The sequence below is a fragment of the Drosophila bipectinata genome, chromosome 3L (genome assembly GCF_030179905.1).
Source record: "Drosophila bipectinata strain 14024-0381.07 chromosome 3L, DbipHiC1v2, whole genome shotgun sequence".
In the NCBI taxonomy this organism is placed as follows: domain Eukaryota; kingdom Metazoa; phylum Arthropoda; class Insecta; order Diptera; family Drosophilidae; genus Drosophila; species Drosophila bipectinata.
The window spans coordinates 24,273,715-24,297,319 of record NC_091738.1 but is presented as its reverse complement, the minus strand read 5'-3'; the positions used below and the strand labels follow the sequence as shown (position 1 = coordinate 24,297,319).

Below are 23,605 nucleotides of genomic sequence, written 5' to 3'. Positions count from 1 at the left end.
TACGTAACGATCCATAAGTCCCTTTTAGCACAGACTACTGTACACCTAGGAACACGTAAGCAGGCCTGGTATGGAGCAGGCAAAACTGGCGGCTTAAGATATTAAGAGAAACTTATCAGAGGAATTCCAATAGCACGGAGCACTCTACCTTTCTACGTAACGATCCATAAGTCCCTTTTAGCACAGACTACTGTACACCTAGGAACACGTAAGCACCCCCTTCAGCTCTATCATTCCCAAACGGATAGAATGGAACGCACCCCAGGCCACCCGACGGTGCCTCCATAGGTATTTCCGTCTGTATTTTTGATTTGATATCTGATTTTGCAAAAGCTCTTAAAAAATCACTTGGGTTGATGTCATTACACTTGAAATGGAGGGGTTGATTGATAATTGATTGATAATTGATTTTGTACTTCCGGGAATCATTCCCAAGTTGGTAAAGGAAACACCAGGAGAGGATGCTGAGTTGTTTCCAAACTGTCTGTCCTACTCAACATTAATACATACCTGGAAAACAAAGATGAACGCGCTTTGAGTAAATGCAGCAAATCTTCAGAACGCCCCCCAAAGTTGGCAGTTTAGTGTCGGCTGTTTAGGACAGTCCGCTATACCCGGTAGAGAACAAGGGTCATAGAGTTGGCAGTTTAGTGTCAGCTGTTTAGGACAGTCCGCTATACCCGAAAGAGAACAAGGGTCATAGATATCATAGAGAAGGAATCTCCTCTGGCGATACATATCCTTGTGGGATAATACGGACTTTTGTAAAGTCGAACCCACACCGTAACCTCCAGATTTACAAGATTTATGTTAGGAAAAGTCTAGTTCTTCATTATTTGGGGCTTATGAAGTTACACTCCCTAGACTCCATTCCAGTGGTTGCCCACCACATGGTTGCCCACCACCACGCATACATGTTAAAAATTTCAGTGTGTGCGTAAGCATTAAAAAACTATGAGAGCAGACCATTCACAGAGCGAAAAAAAGCTTTTTTTATTCCATTTTTCGTTATTTCCAAAGTTTAAGGAGGAGGAGGCATTTTCAAAGGTACAATAGTGCATTTTATATTTAAGAAAGCTTTTCTAGCAACATTTTTTAAACCAATGAAAATTTACGCTTCCCTATTTTTTTTTTTTTTTTTAGTCATTTCTCCATCTCAGTATGGTTTCGTACAGCGTCGCTCCACCACTACGTTCCGCGAACGAACTCGATAGAGGCGTATTTTCTTCTACATATACGTTTTCTAAGTATATTTATATTTGTTTCTTTGGTCCGTCCAATACTGGAGTACATGTATCTCGAGTCCCCAATATGGAGTACATCCAGACCGGCTAGTTCAGGGGTGCCCAGAACCAGACGGGGCGTTCTTGAGGCCAAATGGCATTGTCAGTTACTCATAGTGCCCATCTGGTGTAACAAACAGAATCGGGATGAATGGGTATCTGATGGTATCCACTAGTCATATCCACTAGTCATGATTAGTGGTAAGGAATATCTGTCAGAAACAGTATTGCTGTTCAGTTCTCGATAATCAACACAGAGTCGATCAGATCCGTTCTTCTTTTTAACCAAGAGTATAGGGCTAGCATAGGGAGAACAACTAGGTCGCATAATGTTACAGTTTAACAACTCAGTTATCCTTTCACGTACAATTTCTTTTTCATTTGGACTCAAACGATATGGACGCCGCTGCACAGTTTTGTTTGGATCAATTAACCTTATAGTCATTTCACCCGTATTAACCTTTGTGCAAGGGATTCCATCAAGAAATGCAGCTGAATAGTTTTGAAGTAATTTAACTAAGTTTTCTTTGTCATTACCAATCATTTCAGTATCAACATTAAGTAACAAGGCAGATGGCTCAGAGACTTTACAGACGTTTACAGACGTTTACAGGTGTCAAGATGATTTCGTATCCTGGACTAAGGATTTCCCTACCAATTACAATATCATTTGTGAGATGCTTATCTGCTATGACGTGAAACAGTATTTCTACAATATTTCCATTAATAATACATTTAGATAGTTTTTTAGCTTACTGGAAATCCCAGACATCAAATTTTTCGGCAACACTACTTCGAATAAGCGAACATTCAGCTCCAGAGTCAAAACAAATAAGAAAGATCTCACCCTGATGTGTCAAAACTCCTTTTGGCTCAGCCACAAAACATTGATGACATTTATTCTCAGTAAGTGCTCCAGGTTTAGCTGTATTGTTCGTGCACCGATTCGCAAGATGCCCAAATTGTCCACACCGGTAACAGGTCACATTCTGTAAATCGCAATGCTGTTTATTTTCCGATCCAGACCGCTTTAATTTACACTCCGCCATTTAATGTCCTGGTTTCTTGCATAAGTGACACACAATTTTGGCTCGCTTGCAGTCGCCGCTATTACCATCAGTATTTCCAGCACTCCGCTTTTTGTCAATTGTAAATGCTTTCAGTTCCATTTGGAGTTGACTTCTAGTTTGTACATTTGACGAAAACACCATACGCTGCAAACGGTTCTCAAAATCGGCCATATGCGCAAGTATAGTGGATACAGCTATTTCCTCGACGTTCATATTGCGCCATTTTGTGGTCAATAACGTCACCATACGGCTTGGGTACAATGCAGGGCACTCATTGTGGGCTGGACGGCAATTCAGCAGATTCAGGAACATAGCTGCCGGCGTTTCCTTAATCTCGAAGCGCTGTATAAATAGTTCTTTAAACTGCTCCCAATTAATGCCAGGATAGCAGACTGCTCCCAAGCCACGCTGAAGCACTGCCCTGCATGCAACTACTCAACATCATGATAAGTGCGCTGCCATCAATCTTCTTATCGTCCATGAAAATGCTTGCCGTTGCACACCATTGAGTCGCATCCACTCCAGTTACATCTGGGTTAAATTTTGGCAAAACCACTTGATTTTGTGGACGCACAGACGCTTGCATAGCTTTACACCAGGGGTGTCCAGGCTCATTGCTCTCGCTGCTCTTTTGTTGTTGGAATTGCTCTTTCATATGGGAAATGAAATGTCATTTACGTTGTTGCTCCCAGCATATGCAAAGCCCAAATACTAAAACAATTTTTCGTGTTTTCCCTATTCTCCTCAATCTTGCTAATCCGAATGTATATAATGATATTTATTTGAAACCCCTTGTAAATGTTACTATAATTTTATTTTTCAGTGCATCGACATGAAAAAAATGGTGTAAATGTATTGGTGATTTTTTGCATTGGATTGGAGTTTGCTCTGCCGTATGCTGAGCTTGGGCACCCCTCCTTTACACATTTTGACGAAATTGCGATTTTGTAGTTCCATCATGGTACGCCACTGATCTTCACAAAATGCAGGAGTTGACACTAATCCCACTTCTGATGTCGGGTTCAAATTATGATTTTCCATATTTTGAACGGATTGTATACGGCGATCGTGCCACTGCCAACTTGAGACTCCTCCAGCAATTCTAGTTTACCGAAAATGTCCTCCAGAAAAGCTACAACGAACATACTTGTATCTCTGTCTCTCGCAGTGGCTCAAGCATACACGCACAAAAATTGTAGTGCCTATCTAACTTTGGTGATTTTAGAGTTAGAGAGTTCAAAAATGACATGAGAGTCATTTTTGGCCAAAAATTACGATCTACCAAATTTCATAACGATCGGCTGACTATATCTTATAGCTGCCATATAACTGAACGATCGAAAATGCTTTTTGGTAGATATACCAACTTTGGTATTTGTGAAGATAGAAGTTTGGGACTTTTTTTAGATTTTATATTATAATAAATTGGGTTATATTATCATATTCTCATAAGGATCGGCCTACTATATCCGATGTTTGCGATATATATCCGGTTTTAACTCCCGGTATCCCCCGGTTTAACTCCTCCGGGTATATCAACTTCGGCTCCGCCCGAAGTTAGCTTTCCTTTCTTGTTTTTCTTGAATCTTCTCTTTGCGAGACTACAAGAGGTTTTTCAAATCTTATATTTTTAACTGAACTAACAGTCATATTGACTGATATAGAGATAGACGGCCCTAAAAATCGATTGCTGGGTTGGGAGGTCGTTGCGTCTCAGGCGGGATATGCTAGAAACCCGAGTCAGTCCCCGAGCGAGAAAATTTGGGTGCGAAGACAGTTTTTCTTTGTATGACTCTTTTTGCTTCTGGATTTCGTCTTTCACTGCGAGGATGCCCAGATCCCGGTGGATGTTTTCGTTGCGAACATACCAAGGTGCCCCAATGATAGTTCTCAAGATTTTTGATTGTGCGCGCTGTATGATGTCTATGTTGCTGTACAGTAGTAACTTGTAGTCCAGGCACAGTAGCGATCGTGAGTTTATGATCCAGTTGAGGCTCCTGGCATTCAGTTTTAGGTGCATCTTCTTGCATTCGATGTGCTTACGTAAGGTAAGTCGTCTATCAAGGTGGACGCCAAGGAACGTTATTTTATGAACGTTAGGGCATGTTTGTCTATTAAGAGTAAACGTTATATGTTTACACTTTTGTTCGTTTATTTTAATGCGCCAGTACGACAGCCACCTTTCTACTACTATTAGATGATTAGCCAGTTGGATTGTAGCCTGCGTTGGGCATCTGGAGCAACTAAGGATAGCGGTATCGTCGGCGAACGTTGACGTTGTTAGTTGTGCGCTCGTAGGAATATCCGCAGTATACAAAACATATAGACACGGGCCGAGTGCGCTTCCTTTTGGAACTCCAGCTTCGATGATGTAGTCGCCCGAAGTAGGTGCGTTTCATCTCACTGAGAATACACTATTGTAGGGGTATGATTTCAGTAACTTGTGGGTGTATATTGGCAAATGCGTTTTAATTTTGTGCATGAGTCCAATGAGCCAAACGAAACGAAAGCTTGAGATAGGTCGAGGAAAATAGCGCTGCAGTATTCTCGCTGTTCGAAGGCTGACAGTATTTCGGATGTTAATCTGTTCACTTGATAGTTTCGTGGTTTCTTCGGAAGCCACATTGGAGTGCCGGGATAATATTGCAAGCTTTCAGATGTGGTATTATGCAAGTTAACAAGCATCAAACAATTTAGACAAACAAGATAGAAGGCTTATTGGATGGATTTCTTCCACTTTTTTGGGAAATGGCCAAAGTTAACGATTCCATTAAATAGTTTGCAGACGACATTTATAGCGCATTTTGGAAGTTTGATCAGCATCTTTGGCGTCAATAGGTCATCACCGGGAGCTTTTTTGGTTTTAGCCCTCTTATCACTTTTCGATTTCGTTCGGCCGGAATGAAGGTGCGGCTGGCTGAGAGGAGGACTCTGGCTGAATTACTGGCAGGAGGAATGAATTTGAGGCTGGGTTTGGCTGTAAAATACTTTGGAGATGTGTGGCGAATGTTTCAGCTCGGTCTTCGTCGCTGCGAGCCCAGAATTCCAAAGAGTTTCTTATCAAGGTGGTCGTTTCAATTGGGGCGCTAAGATTTGGGTGGGCCCTCCACAGGGGATACTTTGTGCTTGTTGGCGAGAGATTCTGGATATACCTCAGCAGTGCATTTTCTTCCTGTTGGTGAAGAGCCTGGTCTAGTGATCGGGTTTCTTCGTTGTTGTTTTGAGTCGTTGTTTTGAAGCTGGTGATCTACTGTTTTGCCAATTTCCCGCACGAGCTGTTGGAAAGGTCGATCTTCCCATGAGGAGGAAAGGATTTGGTTGCCGCAACGAATACTTCTTCCAGGGCGCTCGTAGTGTAGTCGATTTCCGATTCCATGTTAAACTCCGGGGTGAGTTCTATGTGGGCACTTACGTACTTTTTGCATTTTTTTGAAGATGAAGAAGCGTTAGAAGCACAGGCGAGTGGTCTGCTGATAAGTACGAGACTGCTTGGCAATTATTTTTTTTTTTATTTTTATTTTTTCATGGTATTTTAGAATTTGGAAATGGCTTGTGCATCACTAAGAGATAGCATTGGCTAGCATTCCTGTATTCATCATAAAGCTTACAGACCTAGACGACCGAGGCGCGCTCGAGAAATGATTTGTTAGAACGTATTAAGCTATTTATAATTTGTTAAGCTAAAAGGAGTTAAGCTAGTAAGAAAATGTAAAATTCTATATTTTAAATTAGAGGGACATGAAAGAGATGTTATAGAGTAAAGACCATTGTAGTTCGAACACAATACCCTAAAAAGGTCATGCAGTTATATGTCGAACTACAATGGCTAAGGAACAGAGGACTAAAGTTTCGAGTCATTCTATTAGGTGGAAATTAATTTTTCAAATAACTTTGGAATTGCCGACAACTTAGAGATGCCTCTGTAGTTGGCAGCATCGGACTTTTTCCCTTTTTTATGTAGGGGAATTATGAATGATTCCTTCCACTTAGGGGGAAAAATCGAGCTTTCCAAAGATAAGTTGAAAAGTCTTAGAAGAGGTTTGCACAGAGCCCTGGCACAGTACTTTAGCACACAGCCTGGTACTCCATCGGGACCTGGCGTATAAATGGGTTTGACCCTTAGAAGATCAGATAATAAGTTGTTCTTGGAGAAAAACGGAAAGAAAATGATATTTGCTGCTTGAATGTTATATGCGTAAGGCTGATCTGTCAATTTCGGTGGAGAATAAGTTGTTTGAAAAAATTCTGCGAATAGATCGGCAATGGCGTGATCAGAGGTCGCCGAGGAATTTTCAAACGTAAGCAGGGGTGAAAAAGATTCATGTTTACGCTTAGTGTTAACAAAATTATAAAACTGCTTTGGATCCTGAGTAAATTGAATCCGGCAGCGGTCAATATAATTCCTATAACATTCAGCGTTATGCGTTTTTAGGTTAGTGAGGCACCTTGTAAACCAAGGAGGATTTGTTGAAGCGGACGGATATTTCCAAGGCACACATGAGTCAAAAAATGTATTTAAAGTAAAATACAATTTTTCTAAAGTGACATTAAGATCAGTGCACGCCAGAATATCAGACCAGTCAAATGTATCGATAAGGCTATTAAGTTTCTGAAAATCAGCTTTACGGAAACAGCGAATCTTATTTACCACGCTCGGAGACATCTGATCGATACCAGGAGTGGTTTCGATTGAGACCTCCAGCGTGGGGTGATATGGATCCTCTGGGGTTGAAAGGGGAAAAGCTCTGGAGAGAGCAGTACCATCAGGATCAGATACAAAACATAAGTCTAAAAGCCGACCTAGCGAATTTCTAACATGATTGATCTGACCTAGGGACATGTCAAACATGGCCGCGGTGAAGTCATGGTATAGTTATAAGTGACAAAGATGGTGAGTTACCGACGTTGGACCACTTTAATTCTGGGATATTAAAGTCGCCCACCGCTACGAGTTGGTCACGATCCGTCATAAGATTAGAGACGTATCGAATGGCGGACAAATGCTGCCAATATGTGGGCGGTTCAGACATAGGAAGTATATATGAACATGTAATGTATAAAGCTTTCACGGACATAGTGATTTTAACACAAATATATTCTATGTCACCAAACTCTTGGGATTTCACCTTTTCAGAAGCAAAAGTAGAGTCTACCGAAATGAGGACTCAACCTCCTCTTCGCTGAGATCGATCCCGTCTAAAAGTGGTGTACTTACTTGGAAAAACTTTGGAGATAAAGATCTCCGGATTTAACCAAGTTTCTGTAAATGCTATTCCGATGTTCTGTAAATTCATGCTGATGTTCTTGGACGAAAAGATTCTCTGGCCAAAAACTGGGAGAACAAATCGTCTTGAACATCATCGCGGGCACACGAATCTTGAAAGAAGACATGCGCCGTGTATAATTATATTTAAATTTAGTTATGTCATCCACCTTTATATCGGCTTTTGTTTTGGCTTTGATATAAGCCGAGATATCAATCTCTGAAGTATCAGGGGCAAGCCGAGAAACAAATATATGTTTCGATGGAGGAATCACCTGTAAGGGTTTTGGTTTCGCAGGTACGAGAACTGCAGCATCAGTCGGTGCCGGTGGTCCGGACTGTGGAATACCCTTTTGGGTGACTCTAGGGGGGGTTTCGTTCCCTAGGACCTGTGGCATCACTTGAAGGGATGCCATGGCGGACATATCAGACAATTGCTCATTTTCCCTGAGAAATTCTGACGAATTTTTCTCATTTCTAGCCTTTGGGGTGGCCAGAGATATAAGCTGCTGCATTAATGTCGGCTGAGCAGGCTGAGTCGGATCAGAAACACCGGATTTCTTATGCTTAGGGGACTCATTTAGCAGCTGAAGGCCACCAAACTGAGTGTCAAGCGCACAGAGCTGGTCATTGATTTTACGAAAACCAGTGATCAGCTCCTTAAATCCATTCTTGGTCTGTCTCATGAACGACCTCATTTCGCCTTGGACAGCACGAAAATTTTCACAACAATAATGAATACCAGACCTACGGGAAATGGCAACCGAGACTAAGGCAGTGAACCCGGCACACAAGTAAGTAAACACCGGTTTCACCACAAAAAATCACTTTTGGTTGAGATCTCTAACAGAATTGGTTGACATCGAGCTATAAATTTCCTTCATTTAGTATTTTTTTACAGTTTTTAATTTTTATTTAATTAATATTTTTTTTTTTTTTTTTTTTTACTCCTTTGAAAATGGTACTATAATTTTTTTCAGTTTACCGACATGACTTGAAAAAAAAATTTCTCGCTCTAATTGTTAAGTTTTTTAGATTTTTTAAATTTACAAGTTAAATAACTTTTTACGCAGCTCACTCTCCGATTCGTTTAGTGGAACAGCATTATTATTTTACCAATACACTGTAAATTTTGTTTTGTTTTTTTCTTGGGAACCCTAGTAATATAATTATAAATGGTGAGGTGTATTATAATAGGCACCGATGTTTTTTATTGGACATGTATCTATGCAGGGTTAGATATAAATGGCCCTCATATTTAAACAAATAATTCAACTTTTTTGTATTTTTTTTTGTTTATCAATCTATCACAACTTTACTTAAAAATTGTTAAGCGGCGTACCTTTCGATTTATTCTATCAATTTGTCGATTTTGATTTTCCAGTTCCGAGCCCATATCTAGCGCCATGTTTCGAAGATTTCCAATCATGGTATTCACCTGTCCCATGTTTTCTTCCATTTCGTCCTCCCTGGCATCATTTGTAATTCTGAAAATAAAATTAGTTTAAAGAAATCAATACATGCATATTATTAATGAAATAATGGCCTTTATTTATGCTTATGAGATTAGAAATCATCATAATTTTTGGAGGAAAAATATAACTACAACAATTTTTCGGAAACAGCTTCAAATAAGGGCGATTTGTGGTGGACATCATATATCGATTATGGGTTATAAGAAATTCCAAAACCAAACGTATACCGTTAGATAATCGGCTTTTATTTTTTTGATCAAAAAATTTTTGATTTTCGGGAACAAGATAAAAGCGCCATTTTAATCAAAAGAAGAAAGAAAAGAAAACTTCGGGCGGAGCCGAAGTTGATATACCCTTGCAGTTAAAACCGGATATATATATTTACCGGTATGAAAAGATCGTTTTATTTGTGAAAATTTTATTCCAAGTATTGGCCATTGTTTTCTACACATTTTGACCACCTTTTTGGCAATTTGTGAATACCACGCCAATAAAATTGTTCATCTTTTAAGGATGTAGTCTCATGTGTGAGGTTGAAAAAATCAATTTTTTTTTTTTTATATTTTGATAGTATTGTTTATTATGAATGTACTGTTAAAGTTTCAAATAAAAATATCAAATAATGCCAGAGATACAGCCCATAATCGAGAGCGCGCCTACACCGAAAAGTATGAGTTTCTCGGTAGCGTCTAAACTTTAAACGCGTTTTTCTCGAAACGACATTTTTGTGTGCGGCGCAGGTGATTCACAAAATTCTATGGTACCGATCTAGCTGAAATTTGGATATGTTGTTCTAAAAAGTAACACCTCTGTCCCGTACTAGAATCATTTATTTTTAATGATTAGTTTTTTTTTTATCATTAATTTAAGATACATTTTTTTAATTTTTTTTAATTTTTTGTTTTGTGAGTTCGCCATTTTGTTGTTTATTGATGAAAATATTTCATTCTAGTACGGGACAGAGCCATTAGCTTACAAAACAATAATCTATTCTAATTTTTTGTTTCGGATGACTCTAGCAGTCGAAATCACCTGCGCCAGGGACCTATCTTTTTTTTTATATGCATACTTTGGCATGCTATAAAGTGTATTAAACTACACAAGAATAAATTAAACGAAATATTTTCAAATAGTTTATGATGCTTATAAAAACATATTTGAAAATTGAAACGATCGCATTTTTTTTTATTACAAAAAAAATTTTTTGAAATAACCTCTAAAAAGTAGGCCGGCACATGAGACTACATCCTTAAGGGGTTATATACAGTTGTGATATATGAAAAAAAAGATTTTTTTTTTATTGCATATTCTTTAAGTATATTCTATTGGGAATACTCTCACAAAAATTCATAACGATCGGAGCATTAGAACCGAAGTTGTAGCTTTTTATAGCGCACTACCTGCACATAAAACTTGAACAAACGTGAAACTTTAAACGAGATCATCTTAGAATCTTGATTTTTCGAAATTACCTTTGCGGTGGACACGATCACTAAAAAACTACGAATCCGATCAACACCAAATTTTGACCACTTATTTATTATGATATTAGCTAGTCCGTGAACGAGGGATATTTTTTTGAAAACTCCTTTTTTAAAGCACAAAAAACGAAAATCTTATACGTTGAAAAAGTACATTTTTTCTTAAAAACGTCGCCATTTTTTTTTTTAATCAAAATTTTTAAAAATCCCTCGTTCACGGACTATACAATACAATATACTAACTAAACTTTTTTGAATTTTGTGCATGAACCGTTTTTGAGAAATCATGTCCACCGCAAGTCACCATCGAAAAAAGACGATCCGGGAATTCGGCTATAACATTTTTGTTAGGTAATATTTTTTTATGAAAAAATTTAATTAGGTACCCAGAAACATGTACTAAACAACGTCGGTAAAACATTTTTCATAAATATTTTCTATGGTGTCAAAAAAAAATCGATAAAAATCCATATTTTTGCGCGGTACAACTGTATATAACCCCTTAAAGCAAACCAACCAGAAACCACATTTTCGACCTCCTCGTCCTGCTCAGAACTGCTGCTCAGCCAATGCGTGTCCCATAGTTGAAAACAAATGCTAGTCGGAAGGAGCCAAGTCTGGTGAATACGGCGGGTGGTGATCATTTTGGTATTTGGTTTGTATTTCAACCAAATATTATTGCCGATCGTTCAGTTATATGACAGCTATAAGAAATAGTCGGCCGATTGTTTCAAAATATGGTAGGTCGAATCAACTGACCAAAAATAGAATCGAGTCATTTCCGATCGTTCAGTTATATGGAACCTATAGAAATTATATTCTGCATGCAAACGAAAGAAGGGTGTGTGCCAAGTTTCAAAGCGATAGCTTTAAAACTGAAAGACAAGCTAGAAACAGACAGACAGACATACATGCTCATATCTACTCAGGAGGTGATCCTGATCGAGAATACTAATACTTTATAGGGTCGCAGATGTCTCCTTCACTGCGTTGCACCTTTTTGACCAAAATTATAATACCCTCTGCAAGGGTATAGAAAGGATGTTATTTAAAAACAAGAAAGGAAAGCTATCTTCGGACAGTGCCAAAGTTGACATACCCTAACAGTTTTTTTTGTTTTTTGCACGTTGCTTTTATTTCTTGAATCTTCTCTTTGCGAGACTAAAAAGAGGGTATCAAATCTTATAGCTTAACTAACAGTCATATTGACTGATACGGAGTTAGACGGCCCTAAAAATCGATTGCTGGGTTGGGAGGTCGTTGCGTCTAAGGGATACGCTAGAAACCCGAGTCAATCCCCGAGCGAGAAAATTTGGGTGCGAAGACAGTTTTTCTTTGTATGACTTTTTGTGGATGCTTCTGTGTTTGCTTCTGTGTTTCGTCTTCCACTGCGAGGATGCCCAGATCCCGGTGGATGTTTTCGTTGCGAACATACCAAGGTGCCCCTGTGATAGTTCTCAAGATTTTTGATTGTGCGCGCTGTATGATGCCTATGTTGCTGCTGCTCGCGTTCACCCACAGCTGGGAGCCGTACGTCCAGATCGGCTTTAGGACTGAATTGTACAGTAGTAACTTGTAGTCCAGGCACAGTGGCGATCGTGGGCTTATGATGGAGGCTGCTGGCTTTCAGTTTTAGGTGATTCTTTTTGCATTCGATGTGCTTACGCCAGGTAAGTCGTTTATCAAGGTGAACGCCAAGGTACGTTACTTCGTTAGCTTAAGGGATCTGCATGCCTTTTAGTAAGAGCGGCGGGCATGTTTGTCTATAAAGCAGAGGTCGGCACCCCAATACATTGATATGATTTTACCGCATTAGTGTTAGTAACGTATAGCAGAAAGTAGGCTTTGAGCATGACGTTTCACACATTTATACTGTGTGTGTGTGGCAGAGCTCGGGCAGAGAAATTTCCTATGCCCCCGAGATAGGGCCGTGCCGACCTCTGCTATAAAGAGTAAACGTTATATTTTTACACTTTTGTTCGTTTATTTTAATGCCCCAGTCGGACATCCACCTTTCCACTATTATGAGATGATTAGTTAGTTGGGTTGTTGCCTGCGTTGGGCTTCTGGAGCGACTTAGGATAGCATCGGACATATAGACACGGGCCGAGTGCGCTTCCTTGTGGAACTCCAGCTTCCATGGTAGCTACGTTGCATCTCACTGAGAATACCCTATTGTAGAGGTATGATTCCAGTAGCTTGTGGGTGTATGTTGGCAAATACGTTTTAATTTTTTGCATGAGTCCAATAAGCCAAACTCGGTCGAAAGCTTGAGATACGTTGAGGAAAATAGCGCTGCAGTATTCTCACTGTTCGAAGGCTGAGCGTATTTCGGATGTTAATCTGTTCACTTGTTCGATGGTTCCGTGGTTTCTTTGGAAGTGCCGGGATAATATTGCAAGCTTCCAGGTGTGGTATTATGCGAGTTAACAAGCATTTTTCAAACAATTTAGACAAACAAGATAGAAGGCTTTTTGGTCTGTATGATGACGGAATTGTGTGGTCTTTTCCAGGCTCCGGTATCATTGTAATGATGGATTTCTTCCACTTTTTTGGGAAATAGCCAAGATTAATGATTCCATTAAATAGTTTGCAGACGACCTCTATAGCGCATTTTGGAAGTTCGATCACCATCTTTGGGGTGAATAGGTCACCACCGGGAGCCTTGTTTGGTTTTAGGCCTCTTATGACTTTTTCGATTTCGTTCGGCTGGAATGAAGGTGCGGCTGGCTGAGGGGAGGACTCTGGCTGAATTACTGGCAGGAGGAATGAATTTGAGGCTGGGTTTGGCTGGAAGACACTTTGGAGATGTGTGGCGAATGTTTCAGCTCGATCTTTGTCGCTGCGAGCCCAGTATCCCGAAGTGTTTTTTATCGGGGTGGTCGTTTCAATTGGGGCGCTGAGATTTGGGTGGGCCCTCCACAGGGGGTACTTTATGCTTGTTGGCGAAAGATTCTGGATGTACCTTAGCTGCGCATTTTCTTCCTGTTGGTGAAGAGCCTGGTCGAGTGATCAGTTGCTTCCTTAAGGCGTTGTTTTTAAGCTGGTAATCTGCTGTTTTGCCAATCACGACGAGTTTCCCTCTTTTCTCGCGCGAGCTGGTCGATTTGCTGATTAGATTTGAAGTATTCGGTCTACTTCTTTCCCATGAGGAGTAGAGAATTTAGCTGCCGCAACGAGTACTTCTTCCAGGGCGCTCGTAGTGTAGTCGATGTCCGATTCCATGTTAAACTCCGGGGCGAGTTGTATGTGGGAACTCACGTACTTTTTGTATTTTAGCCAGTTCGTTTTTGGCGTCGTCAGGCTGAAGGGGTGTTCGGTTATTTCTGGGCATTGAAGAAGCGTTAAAAGCACAGGCGAGTGGTCTGATGTCGAGACCACAGTCCGAGACTGCTTTGGCACTTGTTAAATTGCGAGGTATGTTTTTTGTCACCGCAACATCAATAAGGTCTGGGAGCTTGCGTGAGACTGTAGGCCAGTATGTGTGACTTCCAGGGGAAACGTAGTCCAGTTTATTTTTCACATTTACAATTGCATTGTACAATTGTCTTCCTTCGGGAGTCACTTGACGTAATCCCCAGTGCGTATGTTTGGCGTTTTAGTCTCCTGCGGCTATAAATCGATCCCCAAGTGAATTGTAGAAGTCCATAAATTGTCCTTCCGAGATTGAGACACGAGGAGGGCAGTAAACTGCATCGATTGAATGGATTCCATTGCTTGACCGAATTTGTATCGATGTGGCCTGCAAGAAGTTTGTTGCAAACCTTTTTGTGAAAATGGTGTTTAATGCGTTCTCTGATTAGAACTCCAGTTCCGCCGTGGGCTTTCCCATTTGGATGATCTGTGCGGTAGATTGTGTAGCCTCTTATACGAAAGTTGTATTTGCTTGTAAGATGCGTTTCCAACGTCAATATGATTTTCGGTCAAGAATTGTGACAATTCTAGTTTATGCTGTGAGACACCATTGGCGTTCCACATTGATATTCGTAGCGTCTGCATAGATTATTTAGACTTTTGTGCATGCGTGCATTTGAAAGTTGTATTTGCTTGTAAGATGCGATTCCACCAGTAGCAAACGTCAATATGGGTTTCGGTCAAGAATTGTGTCAATTCTAGTTTATGCCGTGAGACACCATTGGCGTTCCACATTGATATTCGTAGCGCCTGCATAGATTATTTAGACTGTTGTGCTACGAGTAGCTGTATCACCATGTTCTGGTTTTGAACAAGCGTTTGCATGGTCATTTTCATGATTGACATAAGCTCCATCATACTTTGTTGGAAAGTAAGCATCATAGTTTCCGTTTTGACCAAAGACTTCGATCCTTCTACTGGCTCATTGGTAGGAGATCGAAGCTGAGAACTTCCACTAAACTTCTCATTTACAAGGCCATAACACGCCCAATCTGGACGTACGGCATACAGCTCTGGGGCACTGCGAACAAGACGAATGTCCAAACTATACAAACGTTCGAAATAGAGTCCTTCGAATCGCCACTGGGGCCCACGTCTATCATGACAATCGCACCATCCACGATGTTCTTAATTTCCCTTGGGTCAAGGACGAGATCCAAAGAAGCTGCGCACGTTACATGCAGAGGTTTCATAATCACCCGAACCTGTTGGCCAGCTCCCTGCTGGACAACAGCGAGCAGCCCAGAAGACTAAAAAGGACACACCCGCTGGACCTCCCCTTACTACTTTAATTTATTTCTACCATATTAATATGTAAAATTATAAGTGAAGTTTATGTGATAACATTTAATGGTTGTCCCTAAAGGACAGTTTTAAATAAACTTTATCCTGCTATTACAAAAAAAAAAAATAGTTTCCGTTTTGCTGTGTGGCTGTTCTGGGGCCTGTTGAGCGCTTTGTGAGTTAGGCTGAGTTGAAATTCTGTGGATTTTGGTTGCGCGTTGCGGTCGCTTGACGCTTGCAAATCTTCGACTCCTTGTACACCATACATCCTCTATAGTTTGCCGAATGGTTGCCTCCGCAGTTTCCACATTTCTTCACGGTACTGTCCTTGTTTGTAGTGCAGTAAGCGGAGTTGTGGGCGTCGCCGCAGACTACACAGACAGTCCGAAGTGTTCTTCACCAGTGATTCTCTGATACAAAAGATATTGCAGCTCGTAGACCGGCTTTCTGTCTCGAGCTCGACCTTGAAAAGGGGTTGTGGCTTTTTATCTTTTTTTCGAATTTTAATAAAATACTTGGCGGCGAAGTCCTTTTCTTTAAGGGCGGTATTTATTTCCGCGGCGGAAAAATCGGGTTCGATTCTCTTTACTATTACTTGTAGGCCCTTCCTGCTTTTCAGCTGGTACGTGTCATAGTTTTTCTCAGCATTGTCCAGGTATTTGGACACGATTCTGAAGCGCTCTTCAGTCTTGGTTTGCACCTTTGTTTCATGGATGTTCCCTTTGACAACAAGAAAGTTGTCACCGTTCCTGATCAACGCCACAATTCGGTTAACCAAGGCACTCGAGCTTTTCTCCCTGATATAGATTGGAGAGAGCTTGGGTTTGTTTGCGGTGTCTCGGGCTGATTGGTTTTCCTCAACCTCTGCCGGTAGGGCAAATCTGTAACTACTGGATCTGCCTGGTTCTTCGTCGATTATCTGAACGCGTCTAATTTTTTTGTTGCTTGCTGGATTACTCTGCGGGCTAAGCTTGCGCTTCATTTGGGTGTAGAGATCCATTCCAGTCTGTATGGCCGGGACCGCTTTGGCATTTTACAAAGTTGTTGTTTTTGTATTCGCTGTAGTCGTTGAAGTCGCGGTACTTTGAATTGCAGTGGTTGTCGCTGCAATTGCAGAAATTGTAGCACTGCTTGTTATTGGTGCGAAATTTGTCTCCGATATTGGAGGGGGGGCAGAGCGGTTGAGCCAGACCGAGTTGCTGTTATTCGCCGATTTTTCCTCTTCGGTATCGCGGATTATAAAGTAAGAGGCGAAGCGGTTTCTATGGTTTACTGAATTTCTACGCTCGTTCTTTTGATCGTTGCTCATTGCGTGGCACTTATTTATTTAAAACAATGCACTAGTTTTGGTTTAGCACATCACAACTGTTAAAAAAACTTGTCTGTTGCTTTAAATAAATTGTGGGTCAGCGAATTTTCGCTTATACCCGGTTACCCCAGTTTTTTTTCTGTTTGGGTAACAGTTTTATGTTGCAGTTTTCCCGCAGCCCGAAGCTTATTCGATGGCTGATCCTTATGAGAGTATAATAATAAGACCAATTAATTACAATGAAATATCAAAAAATAAGTCCCAAGCTTCTATCTTCAAAATAACCAAAGCTGGTATTTCTATTAAATACCATTTCCGATCGTTCAGTTATATAGCAGCTATAAAATATAGTCGGCCGATCGATCGTTAAGTTTGGTCGGTCGCATTATCTGACCGAAAATACAATCTGAACTAAGTTCCAGCTTTCTATCTTCAAAAACACGAAAGTTGGGTAATTTCCGATCGTTCAGTTATATGGCAGCTATATATGGATAAAGTCGGCCGATCCTTATGAAATTTGGCATGTCATATTATTTTGCCAAAAATAGGTCTCATGTAAATTTGAACATGAATTTGAACTCTCTAACTGTAAAAACACCAAGGTTATACCATTTCCGAGCAATCAGTTATATGGCAGCTATAGGATATAGTCGGCCAATCCCGTCCGTTCCGACTTATATACTGCGTGCAAAGAAATGAAGGGTGTGTGCAAAGTTTCAAAGTCTATAGCTTTAAAAGTGACAAACTAGCTTGCGTAGAAACAGACAGACGGACAGACGAACATGCTCATATCACCTCAGGAGGTGGTCCTGATCAAGAATATATATACTTTATAGGTTCGAAAATGTCCCCTTCACTGCGTTGCACACTTTTGACTGCAAGGGTATACAAAATATCAACAAACGTAAAATCAGCTTCAGCGTTACCTGACAAAATATATACAGAAGTGATGTTAAATATTTTGAGACAATTGGTACAGTTTTGGAGAAATGCTGGACTTTAAAAAAAATTGACTTGATTCCTTGATTCCTTGGTTGAAAATTTAAACATAAAAATTTTCCTACGTATATTTATATTTGTTTCTTTGGTCCGTCCAATACTGGAGTACATGTATCTCGAGTCCCCAATATGGAGTACATCCAGACCGGCTAGTTCAGGGGTGCCCAGAACCAGACGGGGCGTTCTTGAGGCCAAATGGCATTGTCAGTTACTCATAGTGCCCATCTGGTGTAACAAACAGAATCGGGATGAATGGGTATCTGATGGTATCCACTAGTCATATCCAGACAATATTTTGGACCCGCAAGTCTAGCAATCTGATCGTTGATTAGTGGTAAGGAATATCTGTCAGAAACAGTATTGCTGTTCAGTTCTCGATAATCAACACAGAGTCGATCAGATCCGTTCTTCTTTTTAACCAAGAGTATAGGGCTAGCATAGGGAGAACAACTAGGTCGCATAATGTTACAGTTTAACAACTCAGTTATCCTTTCACGTACAATTTCTTTTTCATTTGGACTCAAACGATATGGACGCCGCTGCACAGTTTTGTTTGGATCAATTAACCTTATAGTCATTTCACCCGTATTAACCTTTGTGCAAGGGATTCCATCAAGAAATGCAGCTGAATAGTTTTGAAGTAATTTAACTAAGTTTTCTTTGTCATTACCAATCATTTCAGTATCAACATTAAGTAACAAGGCAGATGGCTCAGAGACTTTACAGACGTTTACGTTTACAGGTGTCAAGATGATTTCGTATCCTGGACTAAGGATTTCCGTACCAATTACAATATCAGCTATGACGTGAAACAGTATTTCTACAATATTTCCATTAATAATACATTTAGATAGTTTTTGTAGCTTACTGGAAATCCCAGACATCAAATTTTTCGGCAACACTACTTCGAATAAGCGAACATTCAGCTCCAGAGTCAAAACAAATAAGAAAGATCTCACCCTGATGTGTCAAAACTCCTTTTGGCTCAGCCACAAAACATTGATGACATTTATTCTCAGTAAGTGCTCCAGGTTTAGCTGCATTGTTCGTGCACCGATTCGCAAGATTCCCAAATTGTCCACACCGGTAACAGGTCACATTCTGTAAATCGCAATGCTGTTTATTTTCCGATCCAGACCGCTTTAATTTTGGCTCGCTTGCAGTCGCCGCTATTACCATCAGTATTTCCAGCACTCCGCTTTTTGTCAAATGTAAATGCTTTCAGTTCCATTTGGAGTTGACTTCTAGTTTGTACATTTGACGAAAACACCATACGCTGCAAACCGTTCTCAAAATCGGCCATATGCGCAAGTATAGTGGATACAGCTATTTCCTCGACGTTCATATTCCGCCATTTTGTGGTCAATAACGTCACCATACGGCTTGGGTACACTGCAGGGCACTCATTGTGGGCTGGACGGCAATTCAGCAGATTCAGGAACATAGCTGCCGGCGTTTCCTTAATCTCGAAGCGCTGTATAAATAGTTCTTTAAACTGCTCCCAATTAATGCCAGGATAGCAGACTGCTCCCAAGCCACGCTGATGCACTGCCCTGCATGCAACTACTCAACATCATGATAAATGCGCTGCCATCAATCTTCTTATCGTCCATGAAAATGCTTGCCGTTGCACACCATTAAGTCGCATCCACTCCAGTTACATCTGTGTTAAATTTTGGCAAAACCACTTGATTTTGTGGACGCACAGACGCTTGCATAGCTTTACACCAGGGGTGCCCAGGCTCATTGCTCTCGTTGCTCCTTTGTTGTTGGAATTGCTCTTTCATATGGGAAATGAAATGTCATTTACGTTGTTGCTCCCAGCATATGCAAAGCCCAAATACTAAAACAATTTTTCGTGTTTTCCCTATTCTCCTCAATCTTGCTAATCCGAATGTATATAATGATATTTATTTGAAACCCCTTGTAAATGTTACTATAATTTTATTTTTCAGTGCATCGACATGAAAAAAATGGTGTAAATGTATTGGTGATTTTTTGCATTGGATTGGAGTTTGCTCTGCCGTATGCTGAGCTTGGGCACCCCCCCTTACCAATTTTGACGAAATTGCGATTTTGTAGTTCCATCATGGTACGCCACTGATCTTCACAAAATGCAGGAGTTGACACTAATCCCACTTCTGATGTCGGGTTCAAATTATGATTTTCCATATTTTGAACGGATTGTATACGGCGATCGTGCCACTGCCAACTTGAGACTCCTCCAGCAATTCTAGTTTACCGAAAATGTCCTCCAGAAAAGCTACAACGAACATACTTGTATCTCTGTCTCTCGCAGTGGCTCAAGCATACACGCACAAAAATTGTAGTGCCTATCTAACTTTGGTGATTTTAGAGTTAGAGAGTTCAAAAATGACATGAGAGTCATTTTTGGCAAAACATTACGATCTACCAAATTTCATAACGATCGGCTGACTATATCTTATATAACTGAACGATCGAAAATGCTTTTTGGTAGATATACCAACTTTGGTATTTGTGAAGATAGAAGTTTGGGACTTTTTTTAGATTTTATATTATAATAAATTGGGTTATATTATCATATTCTCATAAGGATCGGCCAACTATATCCGATGTTTGCGATATATATCCGGTTTTAACTGCCGGTATCCCCCGGTTTAACTCCTCCGGGTATATCAACTTCGGCTCCGCCCGAAGTTAGCTTTCCTTTCTTGTTTTTCTTGAATCTTCTCTTTGCGAGACTAACAAGAGGTTTTTCAAATCTTATATTTTTAACTGAACTAACAGTCATATTGACTGATATAGAGATAGACGGCCCTATAAATCGATTGCTGGGTTGGGAGGTCGTTGCGTCTCAGGCGGGATATGCTAGAAACCCGAGTCAATCCCCGACCGAGAAAATTTGGGTGCGAAGACAGTTTTTCTTTGTATGACTCTTTTTGCTTCTGGATTTCGTCTTTCACTGCGAGGATGCCCAGATCCCGGTGGATGTTTTCGTTGCGAACATACCAAGGTGCCCCAATGATAGTTCTCAAGATTTTTGATTGTGCGCGCTGTATGATGTCTATGATGCTGTACAGTAGTAACTTGTAGTCCAGGCACAGTGGCGATCGTGAGTTTATGATCCAGTTGAGGCTCCTGGCATTCAGTTTTAGGTGCATCTTCTTGCATTCGATGTGCTTACGTAAGGTAAGTCGTCTATCAAGGTGGACGCCAACGAACGTTATTTTATGAACGTTAGGGCATGTTTGTCTATTAAGAGTAAACGTTATATGTTTACACTTTTGTTCGTTTATTTTAATGCGCCAGTACGACAGCCACCTTTCCACTACTATTAGATGATTAGCCAGTTGGATTGTAGCCTGCGTTGGGCATCTGGAGCAACTAAGGATAGCGGTATCGTCGGCGAACGTTGACGTTGTTAGTTGTGCGCTCGTAGGAATATCCGCAGTATACAAAACATATAGACACGGGCCGAGTGCGCTTCCTTGTGGAACTCCAGCTTCGATGATGTAGTCGCCCGAAGTAGGTGCGTTTCATCTCACTGAGAATACACTATTGTAGGGGTATGATTTCAGTAGCTTGTGGGTGTATATTGGCAAATGCGTTTTAATTTTGTGCATGACTCCAATGAGCCAAACGAAACGAAAGCTTGAGATAGGTCGAGGAAAATAGCGCTGCAGTATTCTCGCTGTTCGAAGGCTGACAGTATTTCGGATGTTAATCTGTTCACTTGATAGTTTCGTGGTTTCTTCGGAAGCCACATTGGAGTGCCGGGATAATATTGCAAGCTTTCAGATGTGGTATTATGCAAGTTAACAAGCATCAAACAATTTAGACAAACAAGATAGAAGGCTTATTGGATGGATTTCTTCCACTTTTTGGGAAATGGCCAAAGTTAATGATTCCATTAAATAGTTTGCAGACGACATTTATAGCGCATTTTGGAAGTTTGATCAGCATCTTTGGCGTCAATAGGTCATCACCGGGAGCTTTTTTGGTTTTAGCCCTCTTATCACTTTTCGATTTCGTTCGGCCGGAATGAAGGTGCGGCTGGCTGAGAGGAGGACTCTGGCTGAATTACTGGCAGGAGGAATGAATTTGAGGCTGGGTTTGGCTGTAAAATACTTTGGAGATGTGTGGCGAATGTTTCAGCTCGGTCTTCGTCGCTGCGAGCCCAGTATTCCAAAGAGTTTCTTATCAGGGTGGTCCTTTCAATTGGGGCGCTAAGATTTGGGTGGGCCCTCCACAGGGGATACTTTGTGCTTGTTGGCGAGAGATTCTGGATATACCTCAGCTGTGCATTTTCTTCCTGTTGGTGAAGAGCCTGGTCTTCCCATGAGGAGGAAAGGATTTGGTTGCCGCAACGAATACTTCTTCCAGGGCGCTCGTAGTGTAGTCGATTTTCGATTCCATGTTAAACTCCGGGGTGAGTTCTATGTGGGCACTTACGTACTTTTTGCATTTTTTTGAAGAAGAAGAAGCGTTAGAAGCACAGGCGAGTGGTCTGCTGATAAGTACGAGACTGCTTTGGCACTTATTTTTTTTTTATTTTTATTTTTTCATGGTATTTTAGAATTTGGAAATGGCTTGTGCATCACTAAGAGATAGCATTGGCTAGCATTCCTATATTCATCATAAAGCTTACAGACCTAGACGACCGAGGCGCGCTCGAGAAATGATTTGTTAGAACGTATTAAGCTATTTATAATTTGTTAAGCTAAAAGGAGTTAAGCTAGTAAGAAAATGTAAAATTCTATATTTTAAATTAGAGGGACATGAAAGAGATGTTATAGAGTAAAGACCATTGTAGTTCGAACACAATACCCTAAAAAGGTCATGCAGTCATATGTCGAACTACAATGGCTAAGGAACAGAGGACTAAAGTTTCGAGTCCTTCTATTAGGTGGAAATTAATTTTTCAAATAACTTTGGAATTGCCGACAACTTAGAGATGCCTCTGTAGTTGGCAGCATCGGACTTTTCCCCTTTTTTATGTAGGGGAATTATGAATGATTCCTTCCACTTAGGGGGAAAAATCGAGCTTTCCAAAGATAAGTTGAAAAGTCTTAGAAGAGGTTTGCACAGAGCCCTGGCACACTACTTTAGCACACAGCCTGGTACTCCATCGGGACCTGGCGTATAAATGGGTTTGACCCTTAGAAGATCAGATAATAAGTTGTTCTTGGAGAAAAACGGAAAGAAAATGATATTTGCTGCTTGAATGTTATATGCGTAAGGCTGATCTGTCAATTTCGGTGGAGAATAAGTTGTTTGAAAAAATTCTGCGAATAGATCGGCAATGGCGTGATCAGAGGTCGCCGAGGAATTTTCAAACGTAAGCAGGGGTGAAAAAGATTCATGTTTACGCTTAGTGTTAACAAAATTATAAAACTGCTTTGGATCCTGAGTAAATTGAATCCGGCAGCGGTCAATATAATTCCTATAACATTCAGCGTTATGCGTTTTTAGGTTAGTGAGGCACCTTGTAAACCAAGGAGGATTTGTTGAAGCGGACGGATATTTCCAAGGCACACATGAGTCAAAAAATGTATTTAAAGTAAAATAAAATTTTTCTAAAGTGACATTAAGATCAGTGCACGCCAGAATATCAGACCAGTCAAATGTATCGATAAGGCTATTAAGTTTCTGAAAATCAGCTTTACGGAAACAGCGAATCTTATTTACCACGCTCGGAGACATCTGATCGATACCAGGAGTGGTTTCGATTGAGACCTCCAGCGTGGGGTGATATGGATCCTCTGGGGTTGAAAGGGGAAAAGCTCTGGAGAGAGCAGTACCATCAGGATCAGATACAAAACATAAGTCTAAAAGCCGACCTAGCGAATTTCTAACATGATTGATCTGACCTAGGGACATGTCAAACATGGCCGCGGTGAAGTCATGGTATAGTTATAAGTGACAAAGATGGTGAGTTACCGACGTTGGACCACTTTTAATCTGGGATATTAAAGTCGCCCACCGCTACGAGTTGGTCACGATCCGTCATAAGATTAGAGACGTATCGAATGGCGGACAAATGCT

General features: G+C 40.6%; 1 protein-coding gene across 4 annotated transcripts in view; it reads right to left on the bottom strand.

Annotated features, from left to right (window-relative positions):
- Snap25 (Synaptosomal-associated protein 25kDa) overlaps positions 1–23,605 on the bottom strand; it is a 123,550-nt gene that overhangs the window by 4,672 nt on the left and 95,273 nt on the right. For all 4 annotated transcript variants that reach the window (XM_043211366.2, XM_043211369.2, XM_070279923.1 and 1 more), the window contains one exon: positions 8,959–9,103. In XM_043211366.2, the coding sequence (XP_043067301.1) occupies positions 8,959–9,103 (145 nt within the window). The remainder of the gene's footprint in view (positions 1–8,958; positions 9,104–23,605) is intronic.